This window comes from Chionomys nivalis, chromosome 17 (genome assembly GCF_950005125.1).
Source record: "Chionomys nivalis chromosome 17, mChiNiv1.1, whole genome shotgun sequence".
In the NCBI taxonomy this organism is placed as follows: domain Eukaryota; kingdom Metazoa; phylum Chordata; class Mammalia; order Rodentia; family Cricetidae; genus Chionomys; species Chionomys nivalis.
In genome coordinates, this window is record NC_080102.1 from 30,670,184 (window position 1) to 30,696,089 (window position 25,906).

At 46.8% G+C, this 25,906-nt stretch overlaps 1 protein-coding gene across 2 annotated transcripts in view; it reads right to left on the reverse strand.

The window, feature by feature from the left end:
• Window positions 1-10,292: 10,292 nt before the first annotated feature.
• Window positions 10,293-25,906, reverse strand: part of Trappc9 (trafficking protein particle complex subunit 9) — a 432,805-nt gene continuing 417,191 nt past the window's right edge. For both annotated transcript variants that reach the window (XM_057792283.1, XM_057792282.1), the window contains 2 exons: window positions 11,291-11,514; window positions 10,293-10,839 (listed from right to left, as the gene is read on the reverse strand). In XM_057792283.1, coding sequence (XP_057648266.1) covers window positions 10,672-10,839; window positions 11,291-11,514 — 392 coding nt within the window. In that variant the 3' untranslated portion in view covers window positions 10,293-10,671. The remainder of the gene's footprint in view (window positions 10,840-11,290; window positions 11,515-25,906) is intronic.

Below are 25,906 nucleotides of genomic sequence, written 5' to 3' on the forward strand. Positions count from 1 at the left end.
CATGTGGTAGATTTATTTTTAGCTTTTTGCAAATTATTAACACTGATTTTCAAGGTGGTTCCACCAGTTTGCAATCCCATCAGCAGTGAGTGAGGGTTCTCCCTGAACCCCCGGCCCCCAGCATTTATTGTCCAGTTGCTGTTGATCTTTGCTACTGGGACTGAAGTTATGTGATATCTCAAAAGCCATTTTTATTTATATTTCTCTAATTGCAAGGCACAATGAACTCTTTTGAGTTATTTTTTATCCATCTTTTTTCTTTTGAAAACTGTTTCTGTCTGAGAACTATGTTTTAAATGGGTCATTTTTTATTCCTTGTTTTTTGAATTTTTTGTATATTCTGGCTAATAATCCTCTGTCAGATATTGCTGGCAATGATTCTCTACCATTTGGTGAACTTCTTTTCACATGGACGATTGGGTTTTTTGTTTTTGGGTTTTGGTTTTTTGGTGGTTTTTTTTGTTGTTGTTGTTGTTTTTGTTTTTGTTTTTTTTTGCAGAAGTTCTTTGGTTTTATGAAATCCCACTTGTTAATTGTTGGGCAAAAGGGGTTCTATCAAGAAGCCCTTCCCTATACCTAGATCATGGAGGTGACTGCTGATGTTTTCTTCTAGCAATTTCAGTGTTTTGGGTTTCATGTTTAAGTCTTTAGTAGTTAGTTTCTGTGCAATGTGATACATACAAGTCGAATCTCATTCTTCTGCCTGTGGACATCGGTTTGCTCCGCACCATTTGTCAAAGGTGCTGTTATTACTTCAGTGTATGTTTCTGGCTGCTTTGTCAAACACTCAGTGGCTGAAGCTGCAAGAACTGATGTTTGCATCTTCTATTTTGTTCTCTATGTCTTTTTTTCTACTATAGCAGACTGTTTTTTATTGCTAAGGCTCTGTGATATATCTTAAGATCTGCCATGGTAATCCCTCCAGCATTTTTTTTTTGCTCAGGATTGTGGCTATTTGGAATCTTTTGTGGGTCCATATTAATTTTAGAATAGTTTTTTTCCTATTTCTGTAAAGAATGAGATATTGGGATTGCATTGAATCTGTAAATAGGTTTTAGTTAAATGGTCATTTTCACAATATCAATTCTGCCAATTCATGAACACTGGATGTCATTCCGTTCTTTAGGGTCCTTCTCCTTCTCCTTCTCAACAAAGGTTTAAAGTTCTCATTGTAAAGGTCCTTCACTTCCTTTGGTTATAATTATTCCTAGATATTTTATTTTCTTTGAGGCTGTTGTGACTGGCAGTATATTCATGATCTCATTCTCTGTATGTTTGTCATTAGTGTACAGAAAAGGTATTTATGCCAGTTGGTACTTTATCCTACCACATTGTTGAATTTGTTAATCATTTCTAGACATTTTTATGGTAGACTTTTTGGGACCTCTAATGTAGAATATCGTATCATTTGCAAATAGGGGATAGTTTGACTTTTTTCTCCATGTGTGTCCCTTTGGTTTCTTTCTCTTACCTTATTGCTCCAGCTAGTACTTTTAGCACAGTGCTGAGGAGTGTGGATATAGACAACCCTAACTCCTTCATGACTTCGTTGGGATTGCTCAAGCTTTTCTCCATCTAGGATGATGTTGGCTGTGGGTTTCTCATAGACAGCTTTTTTATTGTGTTGAGGTCCCGTCTCACTAGCCCCACATTCTCCGTGTCTTTTATCATAAAGGCATGTTGGATTTTGTCAAAGGATGTCTCTGCATCTATTGAGATGAACATATGGTTTTTGTTTTAAATCCATATATATGGTTTATTACAGTTATTGATTTGCATATGTCGAACCGTCTCTGTGTTTTGGGGATAAAGTCAACATGATCATGCTGTATAATAGTTTTGATGTATAGTAATTTGAGTTTAAACCCATCAGGTACATTGGCCTATAGTTTTCTTTCTTTGTTCGTTTTGTCTTTACCTGGTTTAGGCATTACAGTGATAATACTGATTTTGTAGAAGATGTTTGGGAGTGATTCTATTTCTATTAATAGTTTAAGAAGGATAGCTATAAGTTCTTCTTTGAATCTCTGGTCAAATTTTCCTGTGAATCCATATGGCCATCTGGACTTGGGATTTTTTTTCTGAAAGGCTTTTTATTACTATTTAAATTTCCTCATTTGTTATGATTTGTTATGGGTCTGTTTAATAGGTTGTTGGTCTGTTTTTTTAATTTGTGACTGAGTCTAGAAATTTATCAATTTTAGGTTTACAGCTTCATGGAATCAGGTTTTTAAAGCATTCCCTTATAATCTCCTGAATTTCTTTAGTGTCATTTGCAATGTTTCTCTGCTCATTTCTGATTTGTTAATTAGTATCCTGTCTTTCTATTAGTTGGGCCAAGGGTCTGTTATCAATCTTGTTTATTTTCTCAAAGAATTAGCTCTTAGGTTGGTTTATTGTGTTCTTTGTTTCTAGTTCATTGATTTCTGCTCTGATTTTTATTTTTTCTGCTGTGTTTAGATTTGGTTGTTCATGTTTTTGTTTTGTTTTTCTAACTTCTTGAGTTGCATCATTAAGCCAAGTATTTTGCTTTTTCTGATTTTGTTGTTGTTTTTTGTTTTGTTTGAGACAGGGTTTCTCTGTGCAGCCCTGGCTGTCCTGGAACTCACTCTATAGATCAAGCTGGCCTCAAACTCAGAGATTCACCTACCTCTACCTCCCAAGTGCTGGGGTTGAAGGCATGCTCCCCCATGCCAGCCTTCTGATTTTTTTGATGTTAGGCACTTAGAGCTATACATTTCTCTCATAGGACTACTTTTGATGTGTCCCAGAAGTTTTGTTGTGTCCTGGTTTCATTTTCATTTAATTCCAGTATTTCTTAAATTTTCTTTCTTGGTTTTGTCTTTACCCATTCATCAGTAATGAGTTGTTTAATCTCCATGAGATTTTGTATTTACTAGATATGTGTTTGCTGTAAACTTTAAGTTTTATTGCATTACAATCAGATAGAATACAAGGATTGGTTTCTACCTTCTTGAATGTGTAAAGATATGTTTGAATCCCATTGTGTGATCTGTTTTAAAGATGCTTCTGTGCTCCTGAGTAGAACATGAATCCTTTGGGGTTTGTTGGAATATTTTGTAGATATCTATTGAATCTATTTGGTATATGATGTCAATTAATTCTGGATATTCTGTTTATTTTTTGTTCAATAACCTGTCTATTAGAGAAAGTGGGGTATTGAAATTACCTACTAGTAACAGAGATGTTTGTTAACCTTTGTCTTTAAATTCAGCAGAAGATTTTTTTTTAATGAAATTGGGTGCATATGTTCAGGATAGGAATGTCTTCTGGTTTAACTGTTCTCTTGATTAGTGAAAAATCCCCCTAAATCTTCTGATCAGTTTTAATGTGAAGTCTATTTGTCAGATATTAGGTTAATGAAATCTGCTTGCCTCCCAGTCCCATTTTATTGGAGCATCCTTTTAGTCTAAGGTGGTACCTATCCTTTAAACTAAAATGTGTGTCCTGTAGGCAACTGATAGATGGATTTTGTTCTTGATCCATTCAGTTAGTCTGTGTCTTTTGATTATAGAATTGAGGTCATTGATGCTCAAAGTTATTATTGAAATGTGTGTGTTAATTATGGTCATAGTGTTGTTTTTGGTAGCAGTGTTTGTGTTTTTGGTGGTGTTTTTTTAAACAATTATGGTATCATATTTCTTTCCATAGTATCTCTGCTGTACTCATTTTTATCTTCATCCCAAATGAATGCTTCCTGTATTTTCTTTATATTTGATTTGGGTAATTTTTAAAGGCTGTTTATATTGTAGAAAGCTTTCCTTTCTCCTTCAATTATGGCAGGTAATTTTACTGGGTGTATTAGTCCAGGTTAGTCATCATGGTCTTTTAGGACTTGGAATGCATCACTGCCAGGCTCTTTTGGCTTGCAAAGTTTCCATTGAGATATCAGCTGTTATTCTAATGAGTTTTCTTTTATATATGAGTTACTTTATCTTCCTCCACCCTCTTTCCCTCTCGCAGCTTTCAATATACTTTGTTTTATACACTTCATGTTCTATCTATAATATGGCATGAGGATTTTTCTTTTCTGGTCTATTTGGTGTTCTGTGTGCTTTTAGTATTTGTGTGGATTTTTTTTTTGTGATTTTGCTAAAGATCTGGTCTATGGTCTTAGGATTCTTTTATGCCTATAGTTTGAAGTTATACCACTATAGTTTGAAGTTATACCAAAAGTGGGCATTTGTATACTACTTTATGAATATAGCAAAGCATTAACTTAGCAGTACACGTAAAACAGTAACATTTTTATGTAATAGTCCCAAACTATTTTTAAAAATCTAAAAATTCTTTAAATAGGTTCACATTTAGGTAAATACTACCCATTGGCACTCTAATTTTATCTTAATAAAAATGAACTTTATATTCTGATTCATCAGCACTAAGTAAAATAATGTGTGTGTTCTCAGTACCCAGACTTCCTGAGTCGTCCTCCAGGGTACAGCCCTGTGACTCTCCCTGACCTTTCTGCCACACTATGCCCTTCCTAAACCAATGCAGGTCTATTGATCGAAGGAATAAACATTCCTTTGTCTATGAAAAGCATAACCGTGTTGTGCCTGGCTGGATGGTTAGACATGATCTTACATAGCCCAGGTTAGCCCCAAATTCATTGTGCAGCCAAGGATGACCGTGAACTCATAATCTTCTTGCTTTTACCCACCCCAAGTGCTGTGATTACTGGTAAGTGCCACCACACAGGGCTCACATCTGTGTTTGAAGCAAACCGTTAAAATTGCAAGGCTGCATTTTTGACGTTGTGTTATAAGTTGTTGGCTCTCTGGGTATCTGGAAACACTGGACTGAAAGTAACAGTGAAAAGTAAACTGAATGAATTACTAGATACTCATTGGGATGTCTGGAGATTCCTAAATAAAGTAGAAGCCTTCAAACACAATATGACTCAGCATGACTTCTAATAAGGCCTCTGCTTAAGACAAAGATCCACTCTTTCTGTAGGATAAAAACATTATCTGGAGCACCTTCAATATAGAAGGGACACAGGGCTTCTGGGTTTAAGCCTGCAGCGTGGGGTAGATCTGGATGGGTGGGAAGGTTAGATGAGGCAAGAGAGGGTCCTGTGGGTTGGGGGCAGGTAGGGCTTGGGGGCAGGTAGTGAGCATCCTAGTTGAAGCTTAGACTCCTTTGAAGTGCGGGTACTGGTTGTGGAACCCAGACTAGATCTGGCAGATTGGGGAGAAGGTGCAGATGATCAGAGGAACTCAGACTAGACCCTGGGGGAGGACACGGGAAGTCTGGGTAGGTGGGGTGGTGGGCAGCTATGCAGAAGGGACCTGCGGGTAGTTGCAGGTAGGGTGGGTCTTGGTAGAAAGCTGTGGCCAGACTCGACTTGGGCACTGGTTGTGGGGTGCAAGGTAGATCTGGTGGATTGCAGAAAAAGTGTGGTGTGTGATCAGGGGGTGCCACCAGGTTAGACCCTGGAGGAGGACACAGGAAATCTGAGTACTGAGTGGGAAATCTCCCCCCACACACATACTTTTTAAATTTTTTCCTTTCATACTTTCTTTGGGGCTGGTTGGCTAGTTTCCCCCATTCCACTTGGGGATGGGGATTGCTAATTTAAAAGTTGTCCGCACTATTGTTCATTTCTTACGGGTGTGCCACAGATGGAATCTTGGTTAGGCACAGTACCATCCCCAAGTTAAAGCCCGTCATCATCTTCAGCACCTTCCAGAGTGAGAGCACCCTGCAGCTCCCTGATTGCACTCATTCTCCGAACATTTGTGTGCCGGTTCACTGTATTTGCACACACCACCATGCTTTCAATCCATTCTACTGTTATATGTGTTATTGTTGTACCCAGATTTTTCTCTCTTATGTCCTATCTTATCCTTTCTTCTATGCACCTCTGCTATCCATCTAAGTACCCACTTCTCCCCGACTTAGGCTATTCTTTCTAATTCCCTTTAGTGAAATTTTGTTCGTAGAAAACTCTTGGTTTATGCACCAGTGTCAGTATTTCACACACCGGAAAGTACTGTTATCATTCAGGATTGAAATTATTCCGCTGACTTTTGGATACCATTGCTGCTGGCAAAAAGACATCTGTCCATCGGAGTGTTATCTCTCTGATCGTCTGAGTCTTTCTAGCTCCTGTTAGGGTCACCCCTTACCATATGGTCTTCTGAAACTAAACGACAGCCAATGTGTTACTCTAACACTTGGAATTGGCTGGGCTTCTTGAGTCTGGAGCTTCTGTTCTGCTTTGCTGAGAAGCCCTCAGGCATCATTTCCTTCACAGCTTTGCCTCCCTTCTCTTTTTTTTTTTTTTTTTTTTTTTTGGTTTTTCGAGACAGGGTTTCTCTGTGGCTTTGGAGCCTGTCCTGGAACTAGCTCTTGTAGACCAGGCTGGTCTCGAACTCACAGAGATCCGCCTACCTCTGCCTCCCAAGTGCTGGGATTAAAGGCGTGCGCCACCACCGCCCGGCTTGCCTCCCTTCTCTTGATTTTCCCTCTGAGAACTCTTGGATACACATAGACGAGTTTCCCCCCATGTCCTTCAGGCTTTGATATTTTCTACTCTTTGTGGGATGCCTTTGCTAAGTAACACCTTTTGTTCCAACTCCAATTGTCTGGTTTGTTCTTGAGCTGAGTTTAATATTCAATTCAGCTTAGGTGTTACACATTTCAGCTCAGTTCTTATTTCCGGTTATGGGGGTTCCATTTGAGTCCTTTTTCCCCATATTAATTTTTTGCACTTCCCAAACCTACCACACTCTTTCACAGCTTTCGTGCAGTATATCCCACCATCTGATTCTTTCTTGAGCTGGTATCTTCTGTTTTGTATGGATCTCGCCATAATGAAGTGTTTCCTGGTGTGTTTACCCATTTTAAAACTGAATTATCCATTTTACACATGCAAATCCTTGTGCCTTAGGAACAGAAATGGAGCCTCCCTGAAAATGTTTGTCTTTAAGGTGTTTGGTAGATGTGAGTGACAGGTGCTAGCTGGTCTCCGGCCACTCTGAAATGAGTAATTTGGGGCTTAAGGAAAGCACTTAGGGCACATGACGCAGGACTTTGGGTTCACAGGAGAGAGAGTTGAAGCCAGCAGATGAGGATGGGCCAGGTTTATTTCTAACTGCTGAGGAAAGTGAGAAGGCAATGTTGTGGTCATCTGGCTCCCCAGCTAGTGAAAGCAGCTTCCTAACTGCACCCTGTGAGGTAGGCCTGGATCTGTCCCCAGTTTTATAGAAATGGACGCATCTTCTTCCCTTCTACCCCTGAGGAAAAAGTCAGCATCAGGCAGGACAAACAGCTTTCCTCTCTAGATTTTGTCCCCTCACACGTACTGAGCCCTGAATTATTATTGCTTTTCTTTATGTATATGTGTGTACATGTTTCTGTGTTTGAGCAAATGTATACACGTGTGTGCATGTGAAGGCCTAGTACTCTTTCTTGATTGTGATCTACCTTATTATCGGGGCAGGATCTCTCAGTCGAATCCAGAGCTCATCGATGCTGCTAGCTTTGCTAGCCAGTTTACTCCAGGGATCCCTGCCTCTGCCTTCTATGCCAGAATTACAGATAGGCCCCTACATCCACCTGGCATTTGCTTGGGTTCTGGGAATCCAAATCCTGATCCTCATGCCTGCTGTTTTTGTGGCAAGAGCCTTAACCACTGAACCACATACTCAGTCCTGGACCCTAGTATTCTTCACCTCACTGGAGCTTCCTGATGTCTATTTGTGGTGTGTAGCTATGGTCTTTCTTAGCCAATTTCAGTAGAAGACTTCATTTGGGCTGCTCATCCACTTTGTTGGTAACCTCTTCTGATCCATATCTAGCATTTGTTTTAATCATCTAAAACACTTTTTGATGGCCCCAGGGCTAGATGCCCACACAATTCTCATGTCTGCTTATAGGGACAAATGATGGAGGTGGGTCTTGTATTTATCTGTTGCTTTCATTGGTTAATTAATAAAGAAAACTGCTTGGCCCTGATAGGACAGAAAATTAGATAGGCGGAGAAAACAGAACAGAATGCTGGAAGAAAGAAGCCGAGTCAGGCAGTCGCCATGATTCTCCCACTCCAGACAGATGCAGGTTAAGATCTTTCCTGGTAAGCCACCTCGTGGTGCTACACAAAATATTAAAAATGGGTTTTATCAATATGTAAGAGCTAGCCAATAAGAGGCTGGAACTAATGGGCCAGACAGTGATTAAAAGAATACAGTTTCCGTGTAATTATTTTAGGTAAAGCCATGCAGGCAGCCGGGTGCCGGGGACGCAGCCCCGCCGCTCTTATTACAGCAGACAAGGACTGCCTTTTGGGGTGTCATAATGACATCGGTTTTCTGGGCTTGTGGGTTCAGCAGCCCCATACAATGCTTACATCTTCTGAAACCATCTAAGGTCAAGTCCAGCTTGGGCTCGAATCCCATCAGGGGCAGCTCACCATCTTCCTTATGCTGTGACTTTCCTGTTGGAGCATTTGTGTCACCAACCCAAGTTTTCAGCTGCAGGTTAGCAAACAAACGAGCCCATGTGAAGGACTGAGGGAGTCCAGCAAGGACAAATATTAAGAGTCCCTGGAGGAGGTGGGATTTCAGGCATGGCAGGATATACAGATGTGATTGAAAAAGAAAGCAGTAAGGGCGGGGGAGAGGGAACCCATGCACACTGAAGCCTTACTAGCAACGCTGAGGAGATTAAAGCAAAGAGGCATTCATGTAAAAGTGTCCATGACAATAGCATTTTTATCCCTACTCAGAAAGTCAAGACTCAACCGCCCTAACAGCCCCTCTGGAGACATGGAGTTGACAACTGGCTGAGTTGGAATGCAACCTCTCTGACATCTTCTGGATCCTGGTTCTTCCTGGCATTTTGAGTGTGAAAGCTATTACTCAGAGAGGAACAGGCAATATGAGAGCAACTCATTCAGCCACACAGGTGAGTGGGCATGGCTTGGTATATCCCTTGCTCAGGTCTGGGAAGCACCTACTGAGTGTACTGGGATAGACAGTGTAGGCCCAGATCCAAGAGGGTCTCTCCCAGCCCTGGATCAATTCCCACCTACTAACAGAGCTAGAAGACCCAGCTATATGTGTTCTAGCAAGGGACACCCATCCTTACAAGGAGCAGTTCCTGGCTCCCTGTCTGCGCACAAGAAGAGTCCAAGTATCCTCAGCACTCTGGGCCTCCTTGTCTTGATGCTAATCACCTCCTTTGCCAGGATAGAGGGTAGAAACCTGGGCAACACAGCTAGTTCTGTGGGTGGTTTTGCAAGGTACATGGGTTATTTTCTTCTCCTTCTTCCTTCTCCTCCTTCTTTCTTTTCCTCTTTTTGTTTTTCATTTGTTCTGAAACGAGCTCTTATAGACCAGACTGGCCTCAAACTCAGGCATCTGCCTACCTCTGCCTCCTGAGTGCTGGGATTAAAAGTGTGTGCCACCACCACCCACCACTACCCAGCTTTTTTTTTCTTTTTTAACATGGGCTATTTCTATATCTCCTCTAAGAGGGCTGCCTTGCCCTTTGGGTTACCTCTCAATAGACCTTCTGAGAATGTGTATTTGGAATGACTGGGACCAATCCCCAACATGCTTCTACTCAGAATCAAGCTGAGCTGCATCCATATCAGCCTTCCCAGGACTGCAGTGGCAACTGTGTCTGTCTGTATTGCACAGATCAGGATCATGTCCTTTTAAGAAGAAAGCATAATGTCATTGCAGCTCTTCATGGCCCCTGCCCTCATGCTGACACCAGGCATAGCTTCACTTGCACCTTGGCAGGACGACACTATAGAGTAGGTGTGTACCCTTCCGTCTTTCTAACATGTTTATGCAGGCATGTTTTCATGGGCAGAACATGCACAAGTTGTGAGGAGCTGTTGATGGGAGTGGTGTTGGCTGTGACCCCCGAGTCTGCAAGCTACAGAGTATATTTAGCAGCATATTTCAGGGACCACAGCCCCCCCCCCCCGACTCCTAGAACTTGAGTGAATTTTCAAATGCATGAGATCAAGACTGAAACAGCGTAGACTCTACCCACACCATTGGGCAACTTGGAGTGGCAAGATGCTAACAGAGCCATAGGTGACTTGAGTACCTGCTCTGAGGGGGAAGCCAGGAGGACCCCTGGAGCCTTAGGTATAGAGGTGACCTAGCATCCTTGGCTATCTCAGACAGATTAGCCTACCCTGACAGCCATGGGACCCATGAGCCGGACGTCTTGCCTGGCAGGGGGTGGCTGGGTAGGTTTAATCCTATTCCTGTATCCCACTAGCCCACAGCCTGTAAGTGACAATGTGAAGAAAGCAAGGTAGGCCTTTATTGGAGAACATGGCAACATACATATACAGATCTGGATCCCAGAACACATGGGCAGGGAACATCCTGACACCCGCTCCCTTCGTCATCCACAGTGTCACCTCCCATGTTTGGGTTGTCAGGGGTGAGCCAAACCTAAGGAGATTGACAGGGTGGCTCAGCATTTCCTCTTAAGAACACAGGGAGATGACAGACCAGGAAAGACCCTCCACAGTCCAGGCTATAGAGCAGGGCCACCAAGGCTGGCACTGGGTGTGAGGTCACTGGCATAATAGGCAGACAGCAAACGGAGTGACTTCTGGAAGGGAGAAGGAGAGCTGGATATGGTGTAAGGACACAGACATTGGGGCTGAGAGGCTCAGGCCTGTGCCTCCAGGGCCCGCACATGCACGCTGGGTAAACAGAACCAGGATGGTGGCAGCTCCTTGCTCTTGCAGTCCTCATGAAAGCGGATGTGAAGGAAGAAGTCACCTGTGTAGAGGAAGAGGAGGGCTCCAAGGCAAGCCGACTGGCCTGATGGCTGCACCTGGAGTGGGAAAAAGGAAGTGGTGTCATACCGGATCTGTGGCTCCACCCCCAAAGCTACTGGGAGAGCCTGACTTCTGGTAATGTGAGAGGGGCGGGACACACTGGCTCTGTCCCAATCCAAACCATTTTGGCTGTGCTTTCTTGGATGAGGGGCTGCACTATCAGAGAAGCCATTTCCGCCTTTGAGAGGAGCTACCGCTGTTTCACTCCCTGAACTGTTTGGGTTTAGCGAGAGAGGGATTGCAGGAAGTTGAGTGTAGGGCTGACTTGAGGACAAGTGTCTGAACCAAGCTCTAGGGCTGATTCCTCTGGGGCTGGGTTGGGAGGGCAGCGACCACCGCAGGGAGGAGCTGTGGGTGCATACAGGTAGGAGCACCACCATTGACCTGATCCCTGGTTGTGACGCTCTATAGGTTGGACATGGAGACTGTGCCGCAGCTCGTACTCACCGAGTCAAGGTAGAAGGTGCTGGAGCCCACAAAGGAGATGACGTCGTGCAGATCGTAGTTGTGCACGCCATTCTGGTGGTCCTGGAAGGGGACCACGGTGAGGGCGAAGGGCCCCACGCTACGGGGACTCCGGTTAGTCAGCCGCACCTCCAGGTGCACAGGGTCACCAACCTGGCAGGCAGCTGCTGCCTCACGGTCACATGGCTGCCCGTCCACCAGCACATCTGCAAGAGATGGAAGACGATCAGAGGTAACCGGTCTGTCGCCTCACTTCTTGCTCTGTGTCAGGGCACTGGGGACACATGGGAGTGACTGGACTCTCTTTTCCTGAGATGGGCATGGCAGGAGGAGAGCTGTCACCCAGAGAGGCTGTCCACGTGGGGAGAGCCCAGATCTATGGTGTTCCTCTTGGCCTATTCCAGCCACAGCTACTCTTTCCTCTGCTGGTGAAGAACTTAGAAACCGAAAGGGCAGGACCGTGAACTTGGCCCAGCCACACTCACCTTCTGATACCCACAGTGCCCGAGGTCAGGGTCAGGTTTCATCAAACAGAGGGTCTTGGGAGTCCCCAAAGGAAGGGGTCTGGGGAAGATTGCACTCTCTCTCAAACCTTCCCAGATGCAGACACATCTCCTGCCTGCCTGCCTCCTGTTATTGCTACTCTCTGGACTCTTACCCATCCTCCATCTACAGGTGAGCTGGAGCTATAGAAACCCCTCAGTAGCCTCATCCATCCCAACACTGACTACCAGGTATAGCAATGAGGAACCCGGATGTAAACAAACCCTCCTGGAGGGAAAGTATAATATAGCAAGGGAAAAGTGGGGTCAGTCAGGAAGGGGACCATACTGAGACTCCACCTGAGAGAGGGCTCATCACAGGCATGGGGAAGTGGGAAGGGACAGTTCTTCTCAAACTGACAATCTCCTGGGTATTATTGTCTCTAAGAGTCTGGTTTTAGCTGCATCTCTCATTTTTGAATGCAGAAGACCATCTGGCCTGAGCCTGATCAGCACAGCCTCTGGGGTGGTCCTGGGTCCCTGGCCACTAGTCCGTCCACATAAGCACGTGTAGTGGTACGTTAATATGCTGCAGGAGGTGCGAGGATGGATTGCTCCTTCCGCTAGCTGTCTAGCTCTCCTGAGCCCATAGCGAGGATCCAGGGGACCTGAGTGTACATGTTTCCGCCTGTGAGGCCTGTCACTATCTTGCTGAGCCCCAGCTCTCTCTTTGGTCCAGTGGAGCAGATGCCAGCACTAACAGCTAGGATGAGAACATTAAAGGTCACGCTGCGTGATGCTGTGGGTAACAGTGTGAGAGCTGTGTACACAGGCTCCAGAAATGCCCCTCTGGAAGGACCCAGCATCCGTCATAGCACCTGCTAAGTCTGCAGGGCAGCTCAGTGACTTCTGTCTCCAGCCTCAGTTTCTCCCTGTGGCAGCACTCCTCCAACTCTTTCTCCAATCCACACGGGCCAGGTCATCATGACCGTTTCCTGAGCAGTAAGCCCAACCAGGTGCAGTCGCAGCTTCTTGAATGAAACAGGGAGAGCAGCTGGCGGAGTGGCTGGTTCCGTTAAGGGAGAGATGATTATAAGCAAACCAGCGAAGGGTGGCTGGCTCATTACAGCTCTTCGGGTTTTTTTTTTTTAATCTGCAGAGGACTGTGTGGGCTGTCAGGGCGGCGGCTCATCTTCCAGCCTTTCCTGTCTGCCTGTTAGCCTTTTCCAGCCCTGACTCTGCACAGCCCAAGGCAGACCAGCTGGGACCTCGGCCTCACGTCTACCCTATCCTGTCAGGAGAGACCCTCGATACACCCAGCCTTCTCCCTGATGACTGAGACTGAAAGCTGGCATAAGTGTCCCGACTTCCGGGGGAGAAGAATGAGGGTAAGGCTCTCCCCAGTTGTAACTATAAACTTCCTTCCAGCATCCTAGCGCATTCACACATAGACAGGAGGCTCCCCAGGAGGACTGCCTGCTCTAGCCTGTCTTGGAGTAACTGACCATCCCATCTAGGACCACTGTCCCCTCCTGGCCAGTCCTGTAGTTTTTCATCTCTGATAGCAGCTGGAGTCACATACTTCAATTCCTCTGGCTCAGAATACCACCTGCAGCTGCTGTTGCACTAATGCCAAGACCTGGTGCTGGCTCTGCAGAAACCAGGTCTATAAATAGAAGACAATAAGGGAACCAAGTCTAGTGGGGTCCATCCTGCAGGCATCCTGTATCCCAGGATACAGGAAGGTGGCTGGTCCTAGGCAGTCCTATATGGCCTGAAGGAACAGGAGACAGGTATATGGCACTTGCGTAGATGATCCTGGTGCTCTGTGTCTTTTGTAGCCCCAAGTCACCATGTTTTCTTAGGAGGATGGAAAGTAGCGTGGACCAGGCAAGTCAGACTACTTGAGAGGAGTTAAGAGGCATTAGAGGTCAAAGGGTCACATGGCAGGGCCAGCTGAACCCAGTCCTGGGGGCTCTAGATCCTCAGGGTACTCTAAATGTATAGCTGTCTTTCCCATCTGGTCTCCATGGACTGGATAAGTCAAGGCACTGGGCATGTGAGGGACTAGCAAAAGAATCAGGTCTCTCAGGAATCACATGACAGAATGGTTGAGTCTATCCAGATCACCCCTGGCAGTGGCTCTGAACCAAGGACTCCAGCAGAGGCTACCTGTGCCCCAGAGAGTGAAATGTCTTCCTGTTTAGGGTAGTGCTGAGTGACAGGTTCCAACAGGTACGTGTCTGAAAACCCGGGTCCAACTTACCAACATCCTGAATCACTCGGTGGGCAGTGAGGACAGGGAAGAACAGGGTGGAAGTATGCAGGGCCCCCAGGGCAGAGCAATGTTCCTCTCCCCCGTCTCAACCCCAGGAGCTCAAACGCCTGCAGACCCAGGATGTGTGGTGGCTGAGAATGACCTGTAGTTTCCTGCCCAACTAGCCACTCCCCTGTCCCCAAGCTTACCCCCCCCATTCGCACAGAGCCCCCACAGCCAGGACTGGAAGGATTACTTTTCATCAATGGTTACAGATCTAGGAAGTCCATCAGCCCTGCCTCTCACACACCTCTCCTATTTTGCTTCAATGCCCTGGAAAACAGGACTGCTAAATATAGTTCAGGAGCAAAAGTCCCCTTTGGGATAAAGAGCATGTCTTCAGGAAGAAGGCAGGGGAAGGGAGGGACAGCTTGGGGGTTGGTGCTCCAGCCTACTCCAGGTAAGGGGATGGACCTAAAGTGGACAGCCAGGGTTGATCCGGAAGGGACTTGGCTTTGGAAGAGGTCAAGGAGCATCAATCCATAGATGAGTTGAAAGACAGGAAAGGGAATAAGCCAGAGAGGTGACACTAGAGGTGTCCCACTCAACACCACCCACCGCCTGGTCTCTGAGTGAAGCAGAGGCAGATTTAGCATAAGCTCTCACTTCTAATTATCCAGGACAAGCAGTCCTCCTTCTCTAAAGCCAATGGGGCTGATGGCTAGGTGCCTAACCAAAAAGCATTGACTTTCTTCTTTACTGATAAGAGTCAAGTAGCTGAAGTTTTCACTTTGGTTGTTAGGAAGCTCAGAACCAGACACGTTGCTGCCCAGTAACTGTAATTTAGTTCCCCTAACCTCCACACCCGCCCCACAGTCCTCACACAGACTAGCCCCCTGCACATTCCTGGACGTCCACACCTCCATGCCTGCCCACTTGCCAATTCCAGTGGCCGGGGAGTTTTAGGTAGAATGAGGATCTGACTCAGAGGCTGTGGTTCCGGTTCTTGGGTAAGTGACATCATACACCGCCATCCCTACATCTACACTATGGGCTCCTTGTTCCTGGGAAGATGGCCTCTGTCAGCATGCTGAAGTCTAGGACAGGCTCGGAGGTGGAGGAGGAGTCCAGGTAGTTGGCTCCAAACCCCTGAAGCAAAAGCTTGCAGTGACCTGATTGAGAGCAGACAGTGGCTTTTTGTCCCTGAGTCACTGCCAGGGTCTATGCTCTGTGGAGTTGGTGCCACCACACACTCCATCCACCAAATGGCATGTGTTTTTAACAATTACTGAGGTAGCTAATTAGCTCCTAAGCCAGAATGCCGCTCCTTGGCATGGAGGCTGCTCCAGAACTACACATGTAATTACCCTCAAGTAGAGGGGAGCTCCTGAGGAGCCACTGCCTCTCCGGGGGAAATAATTTACTTTTACAACTTTTCATTAAAGATTAAAGAGAATTAAATTAAAATTAAGGTGAATTGGAGTTCAAGAAGAGGGCTGAGTGTGTGCAGTCCTCTTTCAGAGAAGAGGCTCTCTGGCCTTATCCTAGCCTATGGGTTTCAGAGACTGCAGGCTGAGCTCTGAAGGGTCCAGGCTCCTCAGCACAAAGCCTCTGGCCACCCACAATCCAGTGCCCATACTGATTGGGGACTGTGGTCCCTGGTCTCACCATCTCTAACAGTACTATAAATGTCTATCACCACTATCCACATGAGGCCACACTGTAGGTCAGGACCCTGTTATGTGGGTGCTAATCTGTGGCAGAGGCAGGGCCCCAGGATGTCCCTCTACATTCCCAGAAGCCAGAGACCCTTTCCCTGCTGTTCATTCCTTGAGCTTGCTCTCTAGCAGGAGATGACCTTCAGCTTCTGCTCCATCACACTGGGATTACAGGCCAGTACTACCATGCCTTGATCAGGGGGTACTAGATAGGCCGACCTGTCTCATACATTCTGGGCTCTGCCCAGCCTGTTGGGCCCATACTGAACACCTGTCTAACAAAAGAAGTCCACATGCCTGGGTCTGTTCACGAAAGTATATGAAAGATAAGACAGTATCCCTCCACAAACCCAGGGGCTGGGGTCATCCTGGGGGAACAGCTAGGCTGCTCCTGGTTCCAGCAGATCAATATGCCATTTAAAATGAGCCCAGGAGAAAGGTCACAGTGGTTAATGCAGTCGCCTGACCTGGCTTGTGTCTGGAACCTGTGGCCCAGTTCTGTCAGGCACAGTCAAGAAAGTTCAGGGCATTACTTCACGACAGGCTCAGTGGCCAGCCCTGAAGAAAATGCCTCTTTCCAGGTGTCTGGAAGCTAGGGATGCCCAGAGGCCAAGCCTTTAGAACTTGGGATTGAACTTAACCTTGACTTTTAAGCAAATCTGATTTTTCAGAAACCACATAAACTGGGAGCAGCTCCAAGACTGACTTCTCGGCAGTGCCCACTCACTTCTAATACTGCTCAGAGCCACGGGAAGCCAGACTGGGGGGCTTAGCTTTGTGCTATTACCAGTTAGGGGGACCCATACAATTTCTTTTCACCTACCTAATTAGTCTTCACTAAAACAGAACAAAAGTTTGAGTTTGTGGAGGGAGAAAAATACTACCCTAAGAACACTAGACTACAGGCCAGCAAGCAATCTATCAATCTTTACATTCACCCTCTCTCTCTATATATATAGCTATATATCCCAGCTAGTCTTGAACTTGAGATCATCTTAGCCTTCCCCTGAGATGTGCAATGTATAACAACATCTGACCATCATTCTTTTACCTGTCAACTATCCTTCTATCCATCCAGCCCCCATTTATCATGCATCCATCTAGTCAGCATCCATTCATCATCCACCTTCCATCTACACCTCACCAATCCAACAACCCACCATCCATCTATCCATCATTCATTTATGCACCGTCCATTATTCCATCTTCTATCACCCATCTATTTATGACTGAGTCACCATCCATCCACCTATCATTCATCTATTTTCTAACCCACTCCTCTATTCCATCATCCATCTACCAATTATCCATCATTTAGCCATTTATCCATCCATCCTCTGTTCATCTTGTTTGCACTTCCTTGTTTTGCCACAGTTTGTCTCTTCTCTCGGGATGAAAAGCTTTCAGAACCTGCAGCCCTCTTTTATCCTCTTAAGTATGGATCCACAAATGTCACCACCACAAGCCTTCCTTGCTAAGCTTCTCCATGACTCCCAAGGGACTTGGTGGTACTCTTACTTGCTTGCCACATTAAGCCTGCCATCTACCATTGTTAACTGTCTTTTGGTGAGTCCAGGAATCTTCACCAGGACTGAGGGTTGCTATGAAGATGCGATGGGGCTTCCATCCCCAGCATGTGGGCCTCAAGGCCACCTCTTTTTTTCTTTCTACAGTTGGAAGGGGACAAATGCTTAGATCTCAGGATTGGGAGTAACTGCAGGGACCATGTTACACTGGACTTGTCACCTGCATCCAGAGCAAACACCATGAAGAGAGACAGAAATGCCTGCAAAGAAAGGGGAATTATCTGATATTTATGTGAGGCAATGCATGGGGATATGTATGTGTGCACTGTGTGGTCCTTGGGGCTACTCCCAATGTTATACAGCTGCACTCCTACAACTGATCCTCCTATGTGCTGGACAGTGGATAAAAGGTGAACCCTGATTCGTGTTCACTGGATTCTTGCAGTAAAGCTAGAGGTCCCAGACGTAGCACCTCAAAACCTTTGCCCATTCTGGCCAGCCTGGCTTGGCTCTTCTATCCATGAATCTCAGCCAGTCCAAGCTTTTTGCATCCTTCCACCCACTCTTGGAACCCTACCAGGTCCACGGACAAAACAACATTGCCATTTCCACAGTAGTCAGTTCCTCAGTCCTTGCCTCTGAGGTCTGGAAATAGATCACCAGTTCTTTCCAGGACCTTCATTCTGGGACCCAACTCTCTTCACGGAGCCCTAGCTATCCACACAAAATGTGCTGTCTGCATGGAGCCCTAGATGTCCACACAGAGGCTCAGTTCTCCACATGGAGCCTTCATTTTCCACACAGAGCTGCATTCAGATCCCGTTCAGCCACCTACCTGGCATCCCCATGGAAGGAGCATGGTATATAATGAAGACCAATATCTCAACTAAGCATATGCTACCAAATAAAAAACCCCAGTACCAGGAATGGGTAACATCTTTTTGAGTTGTTGGCCAGTGGGGTACTATAGAATCACCCCCCCCCAAATTATAGGCTATTGCCACTGCTATTGACATCAAGACATTACTGCTGAAGACACCACATAGTTGAGTCATAGAACAAGGAGAAATCTAGCTGGTACTTGCCTGGGAGCTTAATCCCTCCTGGCCAGCATTCACAGTACTTGAAGGTACCATACAAACTGCTGGAGGAGGAAAAATTTCATCTGCTAGAATAACAATCTGCCTGTAGGATAAGTCCATCTCTACAATGGTGGCATTAATACTATGGAAATAACCTTCTTATTGGATTTAAGACTTGTTACTTGAGATGGAACCCATATCTGATACTGTTCATGAGGCCAAGATCCTGAGGCTAGATATATCAGGGGACATAGGAAAGAACCCTTTCTATTATTCTGCTAATGACTTGTTTTACCCATAGATCAATGCATTGCTCAAGACTCTCTTTGCAGTAGGTGACAACAAACACAGAAAGCCACAACTGGTCAATGTAAAGAGAAAAAGCATCTTTGGAATGCTCAGCCCTGAATGGGATGTCTCTGTCAAACCCCTCCCCTCAAAGCTCAGGATCTGTGTGGAAGAGAGGAGAGAAAGACCGTAAGAGCGAGAAGTGGTGGATGACGTCAAGGAAACAGTGGTTTCCAGACGCAACAGGGCAGATGCACATATGAACTCAGAGACTGTGACACCGCACAAGACTTGCACAAATGCAAGCCAGACGGAGGAAGGGAAGTAGGCATGAGGTCCCACCCCTAGCCAAGAAGCTTTTTCTAAATGATAGCCTCCGGTTGAGGGAAACAATCAGTTCTCTTGGAGTGACACTGGGTACCCACACCCCGGAACAGGCCCCCATGCTCATAAGTGGTTATTAATTTTGAAGAGAAAGAACAAGTTAGGTAGGTAGAAAGGTGGAAGAGTTGATTGAGGGGGAAGAATATGATCAGAATAAATATTTTATAAAAAGGCTCCTCTATGCTTCTCCCTCATCCTTGCAGTCTCCAGGAGAGCTGGGTGGTGCTCTCTGTGTACTGTACCATCCTTGTCTTACCTGCCAACTGAGTTGCTGCCTGTTTCCCCATCGCGCAGCATGTCCTGGTTCTGTTTACAAGCCTCCAGTGGATTTCCAGTTTGTGTAGTGTGAAACCCAGTCTTTAGCAACCTCCATAGACTCCATTCTACCCTTGGCTCCTCCCACAACCCAAGGGTAACATGTGTCTCAACACACCGAACTTATTCCAACCTCATTGCCTTTGCAAGTGATGTCCCTCCTAGAATACTGTGCCAGGACTGTCCTACAGTCACTGGTCATTTGCGTCTAGCTCAGACTCCCTCTACAGACAAGTCTGAATGGGCACCCTGACCCCTGCTGACATGATGTTTCTTATCCTTGTAGCCCTAAGCGAACAGTCTTTCCAGGCAGCGGAAGAGTCGAGAGCTTTGCTTTGAGAACCAGGAACAGCTTGCCATCTGCATGTCATAGCTGCAATGCAAATGAGGGTTCTGGAAAACAGTCTGTTCTTTTCAATAATTTAATCATCTCCACTGTCACCTTCTGCCCTGGCAAAGCACAAGTGCTCAGGAAAGGGATGGCCAAGCAGGTGAGAGATCTGGGACCCTGTGGAGAGACCTCTGGCCTCTCCTTTTACCCCTATAGCTCCAGGCCTCAGAGATGGGGTGATCGCAGGCACGTGCAGCACCCACACATGCAGCAGCAGGTGTAGGGCAGGGAGGGCACTGTTACAGGTAGGTATGGTTAATACCTCCCGCATCCCTAAAAGTAGAGTATACATCTCGGACACCATTCTGCCACTGAGTAGGGAAATGGTCTTTCCTAGGGCCTGGATGTGGCCCTGATATGTACTAGATACAACACAGGCTTCTAAACATCCCCTTTCTGCATTCCTAATAAACTATAAGCTAAGCTACCCAGAGGAAAGAAACTGATGCTATCCATAGGGCAGGGTCAAGACTCCAAGGAAGCTCAGAGTGTAGAGAAAGCTCACTGCCCTTCACCAACACAACTTAGTCTTGGGGAAGAATGGAAAAGATACTGGACTTATGTAAGGAAGTAAAACACCTTTACAGAGTCCCAGAGACCTGGGGTTGATGAAGCGTGGCTTCTCTTCTGTGGGAGAGCACCTGGGGTTTCTTCATCCATCCATAATGCACTCACTCACTGGCTCATATATGCAGCGATCCTCACTGAGCAGCTACCACAGGCCAGACATAGAAGTCCCTCAGTATTAAGAAGAAAATAAAGTCTTTGGCTCCCACAAGTTTACTTCTGATGGAAGATATCAGCAAATAAGTGAACAGACACATGAATGCACATATGCTCACATGTGTGTGTGTACACACACGTGGTAGATGGTAACAGTCCACTGATGGCGAGAGGTTAGGGGCTGTTCTTAGAGCACATTAGGAAAGGTCTTGATGAGGTGGCGGCACGGAAGTAAATCTAAGACAGCACAGGAAGCAGGAATGCAGCATGCAGGGGGAGATGCCCTTGCTTACAAAGCAGCAGTAACTCAGACTGCTGGGTGAGCAAGAACTTCTAAGCTTGAGTGGAAGAAGACACAGAGTCCCTGCGGTTGCTGTCAGCAGTGAGGAGACCAGGGGCATGGATCAAGGGCATAGGGGAGGGAAGAGTGGCTTGGGGAAGCATGAAGGCTTTTCTGGCTATCTAGGCATCCCTGAACACAGTCCCAGCCACAGTGGAAAGAACCAATGAGTCATTCTCAGGCACACAATGGCTAACACAGAGTCACTCAGCAATGTAACAGAATATTTGGCTTGCTTTCCTTTGTCTCACTAGGCTTTGGGCAACTCATCCAATTCCTGTGGCTCAAATATCCCAGATCTCCAGGTTCTGTTCCAGGTCTGTCCCCACCTAGAAGAACTGAAATAGTGCCAGGCTGTATACGAGGGGGCAGGGGAGGACTCGGACAGGAGTAGCACAGGCTGGGGAGGGGCGAAAGAGTTCAGATAGAGGGGAGATGAGCCACAGTGCAGTGGCAGAAAAAAGGGTTGGGGCTATGTAAAGTGGTCTTTCTGGCTGGGCTTAGATCTTGGGTGGGCACTAGGGAAATGATAAACATGCCTGGTGGACACATCAACAAAGAAGAAGCACCAGCAACCCGTAAGCATGGGGCAAAATGCCAAGCCTGTCCAGTCCTCAAAGAACACACATGGAAAGGCCTCGGAGCTCCTCATGGCCGAGGAGACTGGCGCAGCATTTGAAGGGAAATACAAGCTATTGCCGGCAAGAGTCAAGGGTATGCAAGTTTTCACACATGGCCGCCTGGAGACTCAGGGCTGGAAGATTGATGGAGGCAGGTCTAGAAATCAGCTGAGCAGCAGACAGCACATAGCCTTTGACATAGTGAACGGACTTGGCAGTTTTGTTCCTGGAAACTGACTCTGGTTAGAACAGAGAGCCTAGAAACTACCCCACAGTATGGAGCACAGCAGGGTGGGCTGAAAAAATAATGGAGTATCAGCACAGCAGGCTACTACATAGCCACTGCAGACCCTGACTCAGATATGCCCTCAGCATGCAGGAACATAAGGACATTCGGTGAGTCAGAGTAGGTGACAGCATTTGCCTTGAGATATCTGTCCAGAAGAGAGCCTATAGCCACACATTTATTCCTGAATAACCTCTGCCTTGCTCTGTGGGGATTGCTGAAGATCACTCTTCTTCACTTTACAATTGTCTTTTGTTCTTCAGTAAGCATTGGTTAATTTGTCAGCAGGGGTTGCCTCTAATTAGCTCACCTCTAATCTGTGCTATTTATAGTAAATATTCACTACAGGTGAATGGGACTGTGTCTTCCAGATTCATCTGCTATAACCTGAAGCCCAGGTACCTGCAAAGAGGCAGCACCTAGTGTGGGGCCTTCCAAAGTGTCTGTACCTAGTGTGGGTCCTTCCAAAGCGTCTGTACCTAGTGTGGGGCCTTCCAAAGTGTCTGTACCTAGTGTGGGGCCTTCCAAAGCGTCTGTACCTACTGTGGGGCCTTCCAAAGTATCTGTACCTACTGTGGGGCCTTCCAAAGTATCTGTACCTACTGTGGGGCCTTCCAAAGTATCTGTACGGGGTCCAGTGGGTCGAACACTCGCCACAGCATGAGGACCAAATTCTAATTCCCAGAGCTCATATAAATCCAGAGGCTGTGGTGGACACATCTATAATCCCAATGCTTCAAAGGGGAGATGGGAGGTGGAGACAGGAGAAATCCTAGAAGCCAGCAAGCCTGGTGTGAATGGCAGAAAACAAGAGACCCCACCCCAAATAAATTAGAAGAGAAGGACAGAGTCCTAGGTTGTCCTCTGAACTCATCATGTGTGCTAGGCACGTGCATGCACAGTTAACTCCCCCCACACAGAGAGAGGTGGGGGGGCTAAAGAAGAGAGTGGTCATTACAGCAGAATGAGGCCCTGGGCAGGAGGGTACTGTGTGATCTGCTGCCCTTCTGAGAGTGGGAAGACAGGAGGCAGACACACAGCCATGTGAGGACACGTTAGCCATGATGTCTGATCTCCAGCATGGAGAGGGATAGAGGACTGTGCAGCTGCCTGAGCAGACATATTACAGTCTATACTATACTTGCAGGTAGCAATTTCAAAAATAAAAATAAAGCTAAAGTTACAATTAAATAACATGATGAATACTCAAAGGCTCAAAGTTAAAGAAAAAGATACTGTCACACCTTTGGGGGCGGGGGTTAAGGACAAATCTTTAAAGTATTTGCTATATTTTAGGAGAAGATGAGATAATTTGATAATGATATTTTGTTAATGAAAGTATTCTTTTGTAAAAAATAAATATATAAAATACTTTAATCCAGCATACACTGGAAGAGTATCTCTAGGTAGCAGGCAAAGCGGTGGGCACTGGGACTCCAGTGGGAACCCCGACAACTCCATAGCCCCCTGGACATTCAGGGACCATCTGCAGCACGCATGAAGCAAGTTCCTCATGCTAGTAGACTCCTGCCTATGTCCCTGCAGTTGTGCAGACCCCAGCTCCATGCCTCTGGGCCATGGCCTGAAGCCCTATTGCTGAGCCAGGGCAGCATCCTACAGGCAGGGAGATTCTCCTCCTGGCAGAGATCAGGACTGCTGCCCAGGTTGGGTGAGCAGGAAGATGACTCAGCTAATGGTGACAGCCCTTTAGAGGAAACTTAATTATTCTGTAGCCTGGCCCAGAGGGAGGGAAGGGTGCGTGGCTAATAGCGATCGATTCGTCCTGCCAATCTCCTAGGCTATTTATAGCCGCTTATAAAGTCACTTGGGATTCGAATGGAAAGGTATCGTTTATCAAGGCAAATAGTGTGTGTGCACGCATGTGTGCATACTAGTCAGTGCCACCTATGTACATGTGTGCCAGGTGAGCACACCTAAAACAGACTGGCACATGGGCATGAGAAGCTGTGACAGAAAAGAAGAGGCCCCAGCAGAACTCTGGGGGTTGGTGCTGTGGGAAAGGCTGTCTCCTTCACAGGCCTAGCACTGCCCACATCACAGAACAGGAAATGGAAGCTCAGAGCTCAGTGAGCAGCTGTAGGTAGCCACCCAGTTGGGCACGAGGGTATGCCCAGCACTCCTTGCCTCAGAAGAAGTCAAGGGTGTATTCTTTTCCAGAGCAACCTCTATGCCCTTTCAAGGTCTAAATGGGTAGACCAGTGCCAGCCTAGGACACAGCATGAGGAGAGAGAGCATGGGGCCATCAGTGTAGCTCTGGCTCTCAGGCACTCAGAGGAAGGTTTGATAAGAGGAAAGATAAGGCAGCCTGGGCCAGGTTGTTAGTAAGCTGACACCCCAGATCCTGCTACTCCACCTTCTTGACGCGTGCCTCCTGAGCCCCACACTCAGGATACTGTCCACACTGTGTTATAGGCCCCCAGGGGTCTGTCATGGGGTGCTCCCATGGCCATCCCTACTACCCTGCCTAGTATCTCTTGCCCATGTCCTCGATGACATCCAGAGTGTCCAGAGCCAAAGGGGGGCCTCGGGGTACCTCTGCATGTTTCTGCATTGTGGCTCTGGGGCTGAAGTCACTATACCACGTGTGTGTACACATGTGTGTGTGCCCATGGATGTGGATCCATTCCACCTTGACCTAAGGAGTGGTTGTTGTGCGTCCTGCCTAAACAACAGAATACTTAACTCAGAATATAGTTACTTGATGTTTCGGGTATGGAAGAGGTAATTACTTTGTTCCGTGTTTGTATCATGGTAAAGCGGGCTTGCCTTCTCCCCACCCCCCTTTAGATTGGGATATGTAAAGCATATGGAAAACAAACACAGGTGAATTCAGTATTCGCTGGGCTGCCCTCCTGACTCTATTCTGTGTCTCTGTCTTTTTCTACCTAACATTTCTAATCCACATGTCCTGACCCTGGAACATATGAACCTGTCGAGGCAGGCCATCAACAACCATGTCCTGGCCCAAAGCCAGCTCTCCCCAGCATTGCCCCTCTTCCTAAAAGCAGGTGACATATCAGGCTGCACGCAATGAGAATCAGAGACCTGCATGAGCAGACAGCCCAAAATATTGAGGGAGCAAGTCCTTTCTTGTAGGTAGACCTCAGAGGTCACCATGACATCCAGGTCCTTAGAGCTTCGCAGTGACAGCAGCTGTCCCTCCCCACTGCGGCCCCTCCCACCTGTGAGATGTCTTATTTCTACGCTCCTTACTATTTCATCCCCTATGGAATTCACAGCTTAGTAAAGAAGCAGTCTCCCATGGGTGAGCACAGATAACACTGGAGAGCTGACTCAGCTCCTGGCCCACACCCAGAACACTGCAGAAGCTGATGCAGAGAACACCCAGGTGACAATGTCACATGCACGAGGCGGGAGGACCGAGGTGAACCACAAGGCCAAGTCACAAGAGAGATGGAAGGGTGGGAGGACCCCAGGCTCCTCTTGCCTTTATTGGAGGCTGTCTAAAGGCTAGTTGATGAGCTCTCCTCAGCTCAGGACTCTCACAGCAGCAAATGAAGCTAGGAATTTGGTAGCTGGGGATCAAGAACTAGACAGCCATTATTCATTTACTTTGACTCTCCTATTCCTGTGAATGGTTCCTCTTTTCATTAGCAGACAGTTTCGCTTTGCAGTGACAACAGCTGTCCCTCCCCACTGCGGCCCCTCCCACCTGTGAGATGCCTTACGTGAGATGGCTGGACAGGGCTAGAAGTTAATAGTCATTCTTCCAGGGCACTATGAAGCTGGGGGACCAGGGACACTTCATGAGGGAGAGATGCAGACGGGCTTGGGACAGGCTTCCAAGGGGTCAGCCACAGGTGTGTCTCTAACGTAGATAATACAGGCTGGCCTTAACATAGCATGAGCCTGGAGTCAGGGCTCAAATCCTGCATGCTGGCTCATGCCTGTGGACCCTTACATACCTTCCTTCTTTGCTGATATGCCTGCAAGGTTAAAGTATAAATTCTGGGTTCTTACCAGACAGCCATTCTCTCCCATAGTTTCCTGTCTCTCCGGTGCACTTAGGCTGCACTGGACCCTGCTCCTGTTGTGCTCCCTCCATGTCCTCCGTTCACATTCAACTCTGCCTTTGTGACTTAAGGTCCTCCCTGCTGACAGCACCTCGATACACACATGGGACAGGACAGGCGTCTCCCTCCTC